The following is a 15,151-nucleotide window of genomic DNA, read 5'->3' on the forward strand; positions in this document are numbered from 1 at the left end:
TGATGTCCATGTATCTGACGTCTATGTATCTGACGTCTATGTATCTGACGTCTATGTATCTGACGTCTATGTATCTGACGTCTATGTGTCTGATGTCTATGTATCTGATGTCTATGTATCTGACGTCTATGTATCTGACGTCTATGTATCTGACGTCTATGTATCTGATGTCTATGTGTCTGATGTCTATGTATCTGATGTCTATGTATCTGACGTCTATGTGTCTGATGTCTATGTATCTGATGTCTATGTATCTGACGTCTATGTATCTGACGTCTATGTGTCTGACGTCTATGTGTCTGATGTCTATGTATATGATGTCTATGTATCTGACGTCTATGTATCTGACGTCTATGTGTCTGATGTCTATGTATCTGACGTCTATGTGTCTGATGTCTATGTATCTGATGTCTATGTATATGATGTCTATGTATCTGATGTCTATGTATCTGACGTCTCTGTATCTGATGTCTATGTATCTGATGTCTATGTATCTGATGTCTATGTATCTGATGTCTATGTATCTGATGTCTATGTGTCTGATGTCTATGTATCTGATGTCTATGTATCTGACGTCTATGTGTCTGACGTCTATGTATCTGATGTCTATGTATCTGATGTCTATGTATCTTATGTCTATGTGTCTGATGTCTATGTATCTGATGTCTCTGTATCTGATGTCTATGTATCTGACGTCTATGTATCTGATGTCTATGTATCTGACGTCTATGTATCTGACGTCTATGTATCTGACGTCTATGTATCTGACGTCTATGTATCTGATGTCTATGTATCTGATGTCTATGTATCTTATGTCTATGTGTCTGATGTCTATGTATCTGATGTCTCTGTATCTGATGTCTATGTATCTGATGTCTATGTATCTGACGTCTATGTATCTGACGTCTATGTATCTGACGTCTATGTGTCTGACGTCTATGTATCTGATGTCTATGTATCTGATGTCTATGTATCTTATGTCTATGTGTCTGATGTCTATGTATCTGATGTCTCTGTATCTGATGTCTATGTATCTGACGTCTCTGTATCTGATGTCTATGTACCTGACGTCTATGTATCTGACGTCTATGTATCTGACGTCTATGTATCTGACGTCTATGTATCGCATGTCTGTGTGTCTGACGTCTATGTATCTGATGTCTATGTATCTAAATTCTATGTATCTGATGTGTATTTATCAGACGTCTATGTATCAGATGTCTATGTATCTAAATTCTATGTATCTGATGTGTATGTATCAGACGTCTATGTATCTGATGTCTATGTAGCTGATTTCTATGTATCTGACGTCTATGTATCTGATGTCTATGTATCTGACGTCTATGTGTCTGATGTCTATGTATCTGATGTCTATGTATATGATGTCTATGTATCTGATGTCTATGTATCTGACGTCTCTGTATCTGATGTCTATGTATCTGATGTCTATGTATCTGATGTCTATGTATCTGATGTCTATGTATCTGATGTCTATGTATCTGATGTCTATGTATCTGATGTCTATGTGTCTGATGTCTATATATCTGACGTCTCTGTATCTGATGTTTATGTATCTGATGTCTATGTATCTGACGTCTATGTGTCTGATGTCTATGTATCTGATGTCTATGTATCTGATGTCTATGTATCTTATGTCTATGTGTCTGATGTCTATGTATCTGATGTCTCTGTATCTGATGTCTATGTATCTGACGTCTATGTATCTGATGTCTATGTACCTGACGTCTATGTATCTGACGTCTATGTATCTGACGTCTATGTATCTGACGTCTATGTATCGCATGTCTGTGTGTCTGACGTCTATGTATCTGATGTCTATGTATCTAAATTCTATGTATCTGATGTGTATTTATCAGACGTCTATGTATCAGATGTCTATGTATCTAAATTCTATGTATCTGATGTGTATGTATCAGACGTCTATGTATCTGATGTCTATGTATCTGATGTCTATGTATATTATGTCTATGTATCTGATGTCTATGTGTCTGATGTCTATGTGTCTGATGTCTATGTATCTGATGTCTATGTATCTGATGTCTATGTATCTGATGTCTATGTATCTGATGTCTATGTGTCTGATGTCTATGTATCTGATGTCTATGTATCTGATGTCTATGTGTCTGATGTCTATGTATCTGATGTCTATGTGTCTGATGTCTATGTATCTGATGTCTATGTGTCTGATGTCTATGTATCTGATGTCTATGTATCTGATGTCTATGTATCTGATGTCTATGTGTCTGATGTCTATGTATCTGATGTCTATGTGTCTGATGTCTATGTATCTGATGTCTATGTATCTGATGTCTATGTATCTGATGTCTATGTATCTGATGTCTATGTATCTGATGTCTCTGTATCTGATGTCTATGTGTCTGATGTCTATGTATCTGATGTCTATGTATCTGATGTCTATGTATCTGATGTCTATGTGTCTGATGTCTATGTATCTGATGTCTATGTATCTGATGTCTATGTATCTGATGTCTATGTATCTGATGTCTATGTATCTGATGTCTATGTGTCTGATGTCTATGTATCTGATGTCTATGTATCTGATGTCTATGTATCTGATGTCTATGTATCTGATGTCTATGTATCTGATGTCTATGTGTCTGATGTCTATGTATCTGATGTCTATGTGTCTGATGTCTATGTATCTGATGTCTATGTATCTGATGTCTATGTATCTGATGTCTATGTGTCTGATGTCTATGTATCTGATGTCTATGTGTCTGATGTCTATGTATCTGATGTCTATGTATCTGATGTCTATGTATCTGATGTCTATGTATCTGATGTCTCTGTATCTGATGTCTATGTGTCTGATGTCTATGTATCTGATGTCTATGTATCTGATGTCTATGTATCTGATGTCTATGTGTCTGATGTCTATGTATCTGATGTCTATGTATCTGATGTCTATGTATCTGATGTCTATGTATCTGATGTCTATGTATCTGATGTCTATGTATCTGATGTCTATGTGTCTGATGTCTATGTATCTGATGTCTATGTATCTGATGTCTATGTATCTGATGTCTATGTGTCTGATGTCTATGTATCTGATGTCTATGTGTCTGATGTCTATGTATCTGATGTCTATGTATCTGATGTCTATGTATCTGATGTCTATGTGTCTGATGTCTATGTATCTGATGTCTATGTGTCTGATGTCTATGTATCTGATGTCTATGTATCTGATGTCTATGTATCTGATGTCTATGTATCTGATGTCTATGTATCTGATGTCTCTGTATCTGATGTCTATGTGTCTGATGTCTATGTATCTGATGTCTATGTATCTGATGTCTATGTATCTGATGTCTATGTGTCTGATGTCTATGTGTCTGATGTCTATGTATCTGATGTCTATGTGTCTGATGTCTATGTATCTGATGTCTATGTGTCTGATGTCTATGTATCTGATGTCTATGTATCTGATGTCTATGTATCTGATGTCTATGTATCTGATGTCTATGTATCTGATGTCTATGTATCTGATGTCTATGTATCTGATGTCTATGTATATTATGTCTATGTATCTGATGTCTATGTATCTGATGTCTATGTATCTGACACTGCGTGAAAAGGGCAAGAATCCATGAAAATCTGTTGGGATATTTCCCTAAATACCGGAAGAATCCGGACCATTTCTGGTGCATATTCAGACATGTTTCATATCTGGTGATATACAGAGATAAGATACTGTATTAGGACGTGTCGGAGTTTTGTTCTCTCCTAATATGACCTGCAGTCCTGTCAGGAAGCATCTGAGTCAAGATACGCCAAAGGGCCAGAATCCGGACATATCTGTAGGGAATATTTCTCTAAGTCTCAGAAGAATCCAGACCATTTCTTATACAAATCCAGCATTTGGTTGTAATGTGCTGTACTTGTTGATGTACAGGCTCTGGGCACCTGATATGCTATTATATTGTGTCAGGATACCAGCCATTTATCTTTTTCTATATATTTCAATTTTTAAATATGACTTTGTTGATTTTGCTTCAACAGTTCCAAACAGAATGCCAGTATAGCAGTAATGACAAAAACACATCTTTTTAATGGTGTTAATCGTACAAATTTTTACAAATAACATGCAAATGAGCAGCAAAGTTCTTTTGACAGCAAAGAAAAGTATTTACAATATATGTTACTACACAAGTTTGACCATGATATAGTACAAATATTAGAGGCTTGTGTATTATCGCTGGGTGAGGCACATGGCTAAACACATTTTGCTGAGGGTAGCATTACCAACACATTCACAGTTTCTTTCCTTCCCTTGGAAAATGCTAGTTTAAATGTACAGTGGGCACACTGCCTTGCAATCCTCTTAAGTGGTATGAAAGAGGCATATGAACATGGCAAATGCATGGTTTCCCAGACTGTGCAAGAGCTGTTTTGCCCAAAATGCAATTTATCTCCATGCTCTTTGAACGAATACACTTTTGCCACTGCATGTTCAACCATTATCCAACTATTATCACGACATAAACAGACAAAAACTTTCCATATACCCGATATCTCCCCTGGGCGCATGAAAGCATTAGCGTCAATAATTTGATTTCCAGTGATACTGTCAATGCCCAACCACTTTGCTGTCACAAATGATGATGTTCCTGACCTATAGTGACATGTTGAAAATACATCACCAGCTAAACTGTATCTGTTGCTACACATGTACTTAAGGGACACTCGCTGAATCTGGTCATTTGGATATATGATCTTCAACATTGAAAGCAGATAGAAATTATCTGAATAACTCATTGTACTAGATTTAACTGGTGGAAGCAAAGTTTCAATAGTACGATCAAATGCAAAGTTGTCATGAGTAATAACCCCATGGATGAGATCATGTAAAACATGAAATTTTTCTGCATGAATAACTGTGCTAGTGGGGGCCTTGTGAAATAGTGATTCAATGTCTGGATCACAGCTTGCCCAAGGAGGTGGACATATTATTTGTTGCCCTGCTACTTGCCATTCAGTGAGCCATTTCCGCATCATATTCACCTCAGTCTCATGGTTGTTTGTGTGATATTCTCCCAATGTACCATTGGCACGTTCAAATGAGAAGCACCAGAATCCATGAACTGGTCCATCATCTTTTATGCACGACTTTAAATGCAAATGTAAATGCAAGTTCATAGTGCACCAATGTTTTCCGTATTTCCTTTCAAAAGAATTGCAAAATATCTTTAAACATCTATGGACATCCTCAATCTGTGCACTATCAATGACTCTGGAGCACATCAACTGCGTTGCTGCAACAAAAATTTGCCATAACATGTAGTCCCCCTCTCCTAAGACTCCCTTCAAGGCAAAGGTGGAATATACACAAACCCAGAGTTTCCACTGTGCAGCCGTAAAACCTTCAAAAGCTGCTTCAATCTTTGAGGGTATGCCAGAATCTATTGTACTGGGAAGTTTCAAAGAGTTTACCCGATCCTGAATTGTTACAAACCATTCCTTAGAGATGGCATTGGTATCTTTCCAAACTTGCAAAACTCTGTTTGGCTGTACCCTCGAGCAAGTTATGCATTGGATCAATTACATGCATTCTGACAACATCAAAGTATGGCAAATCATGCAAACAACTGTATCTAGCACCATATTTCTGTTCAATCCTTGTTTTATTAGCTTTATTTATTGCTCTCTTGGCTTCTCTGGCATATCTTCATTATTGCGATATAAATCACACCAACTGAGTCATTAATATTGTTATAGGGCTGGAACCAATCAACATTGAGCATAAGACCAAGATTGCCTGCCTCTTTTAAGAATGGCTTGCCTTCATAAACCAGAAAATCCTTCCACACCTGTCCATCAAAAACGTCAGCATAAAGTCCCTCCCTTACATTACGCTGCCTCCACTTTTCACAAGACTTTTTAAAGCCAGGCCTCTTTAACATGTCACCAATAGATGTAATCAAGCTTCGATAACAGAATTGTCTTTTGGGGTAAAGAAACTCTTTTCCATCTTTCCCAATGACAGATCTCATCAGCAAAGTGTCACATCCCTTACGGAATTTTTTTTGTGTGTGTCTGGGATATGCAACATAGCCACATTTGTTTGACTTTCTCCGAATTACCTTTCCGCTTGCATCATAGATATGTTTTACTGCTTCATTAAAGGCATAAACAGAATGGCACTTTGGACAAACAACATATTTTGTGAAGTCATATTTTACTACTAATTTATTCCTCAGCATGTATAAAGTGGCGGGGAAGTGGGTTGTGATGTTTTGTAAAGCAGAGTCACTTATTATACCATTCAAAAAAAGAAAAAAGCTTCTGAAAATTTTTAAGATGGCTTCAAATGCACGGTCAGATATTTTGAAAAGTGACTTCCATGTTGACAATATAAAAAGCAAGAACATCATAACTGCATTTTTTTCATTGGATGCTAATTCTTCAGGCTTTTCTGTGTTGTTGTGTTGTTCAATCACTTCCTCTTCCTCACTCCAAAATTCTTGGTCTTCTGAAATTGACTGAAAGAATGTAAATAGAATTTTTTTTTTTAATGATGTTTCCAAAATTGCACAACGAGCTGCATAAATACAAAATACTGACAATAAAACTGAATGTAATTGTATGTAGTTGACTTACTTGTGCACTTCCAGCAGATTCATCTTCTGTGTTGTTATCCTCTGAAGGTTCCTCGATGCAGTTTTTAGACAGTCTGGGCATCTTTTTCAAAAGAAACAAATAATAAATTAAAATCTAAAAAAATTATTAGTTTTCTAGCTAGTAAATACAGATGATGAGAGCTGTTATTGTCTTGGTTATTGGTGCGATGACACAAAACCCCTTTTCACTATTAAATGTTTGCAACGAAACTTCTTCACGTTTACATTCTTATAAAGCTGAAACTGAATTACCTGTTCATCCTCTGATGAATCCACAATACGCTGTGCTGGTGGTCGTATCATTGGCTGGATTGCAAAAACCACAGAAGCACAGTTACACAGTGAAGCAAATTCAAAATGACAATTTATAGGCATTTCCTATCCAACAGAACACATTATTAAGGACATGGAAAAGAAACAGTGGCAAGGAGTGGTGCCTTGAGGTGCCCCAACTGTAAGAAGATATAGTCAGATATCTTGTTCATGGCATGAATGTCTCATCCATGCAGAAATTGCAGGACCCTCCAAATTTACAAGCCTGCCATCTGCAACAATGTGATTCTTGCCAATTTTGCAACCAACTTGCAAGTAATCTCTGTGTGTGTATATATTTGTGTTTTCAAACACATACCCAAACTTGTGTGTGTATGTTTAAATTTGTAGTTGTCTGAAAAAATAACGCTATAATCTAAAGCCTAGGCTGAGTGGTTGGGAGCTTATTGATGTGGAAAGCCAATTTGGGTAACGGGTGACGATTAGAAAATCTGTTTTTGCGGAAAATCTGCTGTGAACTGAATAGCAAGTTGATGAGTGGCAGACAAAGGGATAACACGAGAGGTGAAAAGCTGAACTACAGATATATTTACACCTATGTAAATGTAAATTCTATGTAAATGTAACAGGGATTGTAGAAGTAACAGCCACATCATTGGTTAATTGTTCTTGTCCTGGCTGTACTCCCAGACAATGTCATGCAAATCAACTACTTTGGAGGTCATTGCAGGACAATTTAAATCTGTGCAAACCTCATTGTAGGTTAGAAACTCTGAACATAGAGCAGACTTGTCAACACAAATGTTTTCTTGTGAAACAAACTGAATTACCTGTTCATCCTCTGATGAATCCACAATACGCTGTGCTGGTGGTCGTATCATTGGCTGAATTGCAAAAACAACAGAAGCACAGTTACCCAGTGAAGCAAATTCAAAATCACAATTTATAGGCATTTCCTATCCAACAGAACACATTATTAAGGACATGGAAAAGAAAAAGTCGCAAGGAGTGGTGGTGCCTTGTCGGACAAGCTAAGAAAAATGTAAAGAATTTCATTAAACTGATCTGGACTTCTTCCAGCAAGATTAATGGCTATGTCAGGTGCTTAACAGCTGACAGATAGCTGACTTGCAAAAAAGCAAAAGAGCTGGAGCACACTGATAATTTTTCACCTTCATTGTGAGGAAACATATAGCTGTGAATTTCTTGGTACCTATATGGTTTTGGATCAAACACAACTTTGAGTACATTACCTGCTGATTTCCTGCAGAGTCATCATCAGTTTCATGATCAATGTGGTACGACAGTCTTGTCATCTGAGAGTAAAAATATAAATCCAAACGTGTCTGCTCTTTTCAGGACAAAGAGGCTAGGCTTGAGCAGAATGTTTTTTACTGTTAACCCACAAGAAATTGCTTGTATTATCTCTGTCTTCCATCTGATTGAAAACACACACACACACACACACACACACATATATATATATATATATATATATATATATATATATATATATATATATATATATATATATATATATATATATATATATATATATACACATACATATACATATATATAATACATCTATAATACTAGATAGATAGATAGATGTGTGTACATTCATATAAACACAGCTGCAAACACCAAATCTAATAAACTGTGTTATATTGCAACATTAGTAAATAGTTATAATTACCATTTCTGCACATTTCTGATGGCGGTAGAATGTTGATTTTGAAACATCTTTTCCGCAGTGATGGCAAAATCTTTCCAATCGTTTTCTTTTCTTTTCTTCCTGAGACATGCTGCTTTTAAGGCAAAAATCAAGGGAAAAAATTCTAAACCTATTACTTCTCTGCTGAAGACATTCTGAACCCATTTTAAAGCTTTGGGGAGTAAGATGTGCAATTGGAGGGAGGGAAGGTGGGCGGTGTCACTGAATACAACTTTGCGACACAACTTAGGGGGTCACTGGAAATAAGTTTTTAAAAGCTTTGTATTACGGAAGCCGAGAACAGTCGTGCTCGACTATTATTCTTTTTTTCAACGTTATATCAAGAAAACGAGGTATTTCAACCTTTGTCAGACCCGATAGAATTCAAATCAGGTCAAATTATCAGGATCCTCCACCTGACGTCTGATGCAGGCTTCACTGTACTGAGAGATGCCAGGCTAATTTGTCTGGGGCGTCTCTGTACGATCAAGCGAAGCGGCAGTCAGATCCACCTGTTGAGGTGTTGTTAAAAAAGATGATCATGGCTAAGCTCTCATCCTTGTTGAAGGACACGCAGCCCTCACCCCTCTGGGACGCTGACAGCCCTGCATGCTGCTTCAGCACCAGACTGTTGCATCCAAAGCGTACAGGTCCTTGATTCTTGCAATAATGTTTTATTGTAAAAACATATAACCACTTGAACGCTGGAGGGATTACATCTCTCAGCTGGCCCGGGAGCGCCTTGGGACCCCCCGCAGAGTTGGCGAATGTGGCTGAGGAGGGGGGCTTCCCTGGTTATGCTGCGATCAGAACCCCGATAAGCGGTAGAGGAGGGATGGATACATGGCACTTGGATGCACCGATGATGTTTGCATTCATAGCGATTCTCGTGCCGCTCAAGTTTCAATGAGAAATGATGCCACGTCATGGGGATTTGACTCATTTTTCCTTCTGTACAGACCCATGCCTTATAAAACTGTCCTTAAACTACGCATATTTATTACAATGGCTCGAAAGTGTTCCAAAGCACCATAATTTCACAATGTCTCAACCCAAGTATGAAGAAAAACTCTATCAAGTCCTGTAAATGAGCCATTTGTGATCTCCTACCCACCCCGCACACAATTTCCTCATCTAAAGTCGAAAATTACCAATTTCACGTTGTCAGATACACGATATGTTTCACGTTTTTACAAAAGAATGATCACGTTATAACGTGATAGTTTCACGTTTTTACAATAAAATATCACGTTATAACGTGATACGTTTCACGTTTTTACAATAAAATATCACGTTATAACGTAATAAGGCCCAAACTTTTTTTTTTTTTTTTTTTATAAGGATGACATCTCTACGCTTCCGTACTTTTGGCTTCCGTGTTTTTTTTAAACTTATATTTTTATTTATTGCTGCAAGACATGTTTGGGGGTATCCCTCTGCAACACGATTACTATGGTCGTGACGTATATCCGAAGGCCTTGTGAAAACAAATCTGATTGGTTGCGTCACTGGCGTGTCGCCGTTGCGTATTTTCATTGGTTGCAAATAACACGACCAGACTGTTTAAATTTTATGCGGCACTGACCAGCCTCAGAAGACATCGAAATCGACAAGACTTTAAACTTTTAAGAAAACACTGACAGAACAAAGAGATACGGCATGCGAACACCATGCAACGAAAAGCGGGGACGCAGTAGAATGCATGAAGACCACATTCTCTCTAATTCCAGCTCTCCGAGGACGCCAAGGGTCCGGGACATGGGGACGGTTACTCGTTCAGATATTTTGAGGTAAGCTTATTTAATGCAGCAATGTTAATGGGGGATTTTTACCATTTGCTTTTCCTTCCTTTTTCATTTATATATTTGACGAGTGTATTCACATCAGGAGAGTCGATCCGGTTGCCTCTGAGAGAATGGAGAGAGATGGGACCAAGGAGAGAGTCAAGAGGCGGAAGCTCATGACAAGTAGGCGTGACCGGGTGAGTTGTCTTAACTAAATCTGCAACTGTCTGTGTAACTGAACTATATGTCATATTTTGACAATTTGGTTTTACCTTTATGTCCATGTTGTATGTACAGTACCAGTCAAACTTTTGGGCACATTTTCCAATTGGATGTAATGGTAAAGTGTCCAAACTTTTGACTGTTAGTGTATGTATTTGGGTTTAGGTATGTGCATGCATAGCATAGAATATCCTTAGAAGTATTCATCACTGTTTATGTTTGTAAAAACTTATAATTACCTGAAGAATTTTTATTTAATCCTTTTTGTTGTAGTCCATAAGTCCATAGTACTAGGGAAGTTTTAATGACTTGTGCAGAGTCTATTAATGTGCACAACTTATTTTAAAAACTGTAGCGTTTTGTGGTAAACAAATAAGAACCCTGCATATTTTGAGTATACCTCTGTCACAGCTGGATCTGAATAACTTAGTGATCTAAATAAACAATATAGGTGTAGCTAACAAAACCTTGACATGCATCCTTCTGCCTCAGAGAGCTAGGCTTTTTTTCTGTCCCATGTTCATGAAGATGTCAACATACCATCAGAAAACAGGCAGCACTTGCCTCTAATTTGCAATATCTTAACTGAGCATGGCCTTTAGATATAATTCAATATGATACACTTTACATTCCATTAAAAACAGAAGGTTTTTATTGTAGACTTTGGTTGCATACAGCTAAAACTCATTTGTTTTTCTTCTTCTACAGCTGTTCAAAAAGCGTGTAAAGATTGGCGAGGAAGTCCTTAACAAAGATGACCTGGAATTTTTGAAAGGAGCCAATCTAAATTATGTCAGTGATGAAGAAAGCAACGATGAAAAGACAGAGTTTAACTATAACTCACCAAAGTGGCGTTGTACTCGGCTCACCAGGGTCATGAGTATTTGTCAAAGGGCCTTGGATGACAACCGTAAGAAGGGAGTTGAACCAAGGTCGACACATTAAAGAAACTGTGTAGGTTTAACACACCGTGATCCACCTCCTGGAAACAGTCGCTATGTGGTGGAAGAAGAAAGTGAACTGGACTAAAAAGAGACTTAGATATTTTTCTGGTGTTTATTTATTTTTAAATTGTTTGCTGTGGATGGTTTTGGTGTTTATTTATTTATAAATTGTTTGCTGTGAGTGCATGTTTTATTTTTATATTGAAATGTTTGAAGTGAAATGGTTAGCTGTCATTTTAAGTAAATGTTCTATATGCTCACCTAGTCAAAATGTGTTGGCCTTTTTTGATATTTTACTGATTATTTGGTGTGCTACATTGGAAAAGGCAGAGTATATAGATAAGTAATATTGTGTTCGGACTGCAAATATGGCTACGGGCCACATATCCAGAATCCTGACCCCAGATATGATGAGTATACCAACATCAGAAATCACCAGATTTGACTTGAGTAGAATCTGGAGATATCCTGTCCGAATATCTTTAGTGTAGGGATACTCTCCGAATATGGGCCTTGACCAGTATCCCATATCTGGGGAAAATCTGAACTGCAGATTCTATCAGTATCAAAGTGGTCCCATACCGGGAGTTGATATGTTCCTGACATGACATCTGAGACGGTCATGTTCGGAGAGTATCCAGGACAGATATCACCATGCATGAGGCACATCTGAGGGTATCCAGGCAAAGATATCTCTGGATTCTGGGGGTTTTTGCGCAGTGTGATGTCTATGTATCTGACGTCTCTGTATGTGACGTCTCTGTATCTGACGTCTATGTATCTGACGTCTCTGTATCTGACGTCTCTGTATCTGACGTCTCTGTATCTGACGTCTCTGTATCTGACGTCTCTGTATCTGACGTCTCTGTATCTGACGTCTCTGTATCTGACGTCTCTGTATCTGACGTCTCTGTATCTGACGTCTATGTATCTGACGTCTCTGTATCTGACGTCTCTGTATCTGACGTCTCTGTATCTGACGTCTCTGTATCTGACGTCTCTGTATCTGACGTCTATGTATCTGACGTCTCTGTATCTGACGTCTCTGTATCTGACGTCTCTGTATCTGACGTCTATGTATCTGACGTCTCTGTATCTGACGTCTCTGTATCTGACGTCTCTGTATCTGACGTCTCTGTATCTGACGTCTCTGTATCTGACGTCTCTGTATCTGACGTCTCTGTATCTGACGTCTCTGTATCTGACGTCTCTGTATCTGATGTCTATGTATCTGACGTCTATGTGTCTGACGTCTATGTATCTGATGTCTATGTATCTGATGTCTATGTAACTTATGTCTATGTATCTGACGTCTATGTATCTGATGTCTATGTATCTGACGTCTATGTGTCTGACGTCTATGTATCTGATGTCTATGTATCTGACGTCTATGTATCTGATGTCTATGTATCTGACGTCTCTGTATCTGATGTCTATGTATCTGATGTCTATGTATCTGATGTCGATGTATCTTATGTCTATGTATCTGACGTCTATGTGTCTGATGTCTATGTATCTTATGTCTATGTATCTGATGTCTATGTATCTGACGTCTATGTGTCTGATTTCTATGTATCTTATGTCTATGTATCTGACGTCTATGTGTCTGATGTCTATGTATCTTATGTCTATGTATCTGATGTCTATGTATCTGACGTCTCTGTATCTGATGTCTATGTATCTGACGTCTATGTATCTGACGTCTCTGTATCTGATGTCTATGTATCTGATGTCTATGTATCTGATGTCTATGTATCTTACGTCTCTGTATCTGATGTCTATGTATCTGATGTCTATGTATAAGATGTCTATGTATATGATGTCTATGTATCTGAAGTCTATGTATATGATGTCTATGTATCTGATGTTTATGTATATGATGTCTATGTATCTGATGTCTATGTATATGATGTCTATGTATCTGATGTCTATGTATCTTACGTCTATTAGCCGCCGTCAGCATATCTCCCCGCTGTAACTTTCTGCTCGTGTCTCGTGATGCCGCGAGTCGCAGCGGGCGCGGAGCTGCGCGGGCTGACGGAGGTGAGAAGTAGGAAATAGTCTGGTCTCACCTGGAGGCTCAACTTCATCAGGGTTAGCTCAGGTGGCTACATGCTAACAGCAACACGGGTTGATGTCGGCTTGTGATTGGCTTCAGGAGGGAGGGGCCGATCAGGCCGGGTTCTGTTCACAGCGGGTTCGGTTCCGGACCAGGTGTCGGACCCGGATCCACGTCGGTCCAGGTCCAGGAGGGGCAGATTGTGGACCTACTGTAAAAGTTGCAGATCTGGATGAACTGGATCTACACACGTTTAGAAAGACAGAGCTGTGTGTATGTGTGTGTGTGTGTGTGTTTATGTCTGTGTGTGTGTGTGTGTGTGTTTATGTGTGTGTGTCTGTGTCTAGGTGTGTGTGTCTCTGTGTGTGTGTGTGTGTGTATGTGTGTGTGTGTGTGTGTATGTGTCTAGGTGTGTGTGTCTCTGTGTGTGTATGTGTGTGTCTGTGTATGTGTCTAGGCGTGTGTGTCTCTGTGTGTGTATGTGTGTGTGTGTGTGTATGTGTCTAGGTGTGTGTGTCTGTGTGTGTAGGTGTGTGTTTGTTTGTCTATGTGTGTGTGTGTGGGGGGGGGGATGTTCATCAGTGATAAATTGTGAAATAAATAGATAGATTTCTACATTTAGTTTTAAATCCAGTAATTAAAATAATATGATGAAAAAACAAACTTCAGGTGGGTGATGAAGGCTGGTGATGAAGGCTGGTGATGAAGGCTGGTGATGAAGGCGGTGATGAAGGCTGGTGATGAAGGCGGGTGATGAAGGCGGGTGATGAAGGCTGGTGATGAAGGCTGGTGATGAAAGCGGTGATGAAGGCGGGTGATGAAGGCGGGTGATGAAGGCTGGTGATGAGGGCTGGTGGTGAAGGCTGGTGATGAGGGCTGGTGATGAAGGCTGGTGATGAAGGCGGGTGATGAAGGCGGGTGATGAAGGCTGGTGATGAAAGCGGTGATGAAGGCTGGTGATGAAAGCGGTGATGAAGGCGGGTGATGAAGGCGGGTGATGAAGGCTGGTGATGAGGGCTGGTGATGAAAGCGGTGATGAAGGCGGGTGATGAAGGCGGGTGATGAAGGCTGGTGATGAGGGCTGGTGGTGAAGGCTGGTGATGAGGGCTGGTGATGAAGGCTGGTGATGAAGGCTGGTGATGAAGGCGGGTGATGAAGGCTGGTGATGAAGGCTGGTGATGAGGGCTGGTGATGAAGGCTGGTGATGAAGGCTGGTGATGAAGGCTGGTGATGAAGGCGGGTGATGAAGGCGGGTGATGAGGGCTGGTGATGAGGGCTGGTGATGAAAGCGGTGATGAAGGCGGGTGATGAAGGCGGGTGATGAAGGCTGGTGATGAGGGCTGGTGATGAAAGCGGTGATGAAGGCGGGTGATGAAGGCGGGTGGTGAAGGCTGGTGATGAGGGCTGGTGATGAAGGCGGGTGATGAAGGCTGGTGATGAAAGCGGTGATGTAGGCGGGTGATGAAGGCGGGTGATGAAGGCGGGTGATGAAG

The 15,151-nt window shown here is 39.4% G+C and overlaps 1 protein-coding gene across 1 annotated transcript in view; it reads left to right on the top strand.

Annotated features, from left to right (window-relative positions):
• Positions 1 to 15,151, top strand: part of LOC306758067 (uncharacterized protein) — a gene marked incomplete at both ends in the record, with an annotated part of 145,945 nt that overhangs the window by 17,876 nt on the left and 112,918 nt on the right. The window contains 3 exons of the mRNA XM_079243283.1: positions 10,380 to 10,439; positions 11,364 to 11,447; positions 13,550 to 13,642. Of these exons, the coding sequence (XP_079099409.1) occupies positions 10,380 to 10,439; positions 11,364 to 11,447; positions 13,550 to 13,642 (237 nt within the window). The remainder of the gene's footprint in view (positions 1 to 10,379; positions 10,440 to 11,363; positions 11,448 to 13,549; positions 13,643 to 15,151) is intronic.

The sequence above is a fragment of the Telmatherina bonti genome, assembly GCF_933228915.1.
Source record: "Telmatherina bonti genome assembly, chromosome: 7".
In the NCBI taxonomy this organism is placed as follows: Eukaryota; Metazoa; Chordata; class Actinopteri; order Atheriniformes; family Telmatherinidae; genus Telmatherina; species Telmatherina bonti.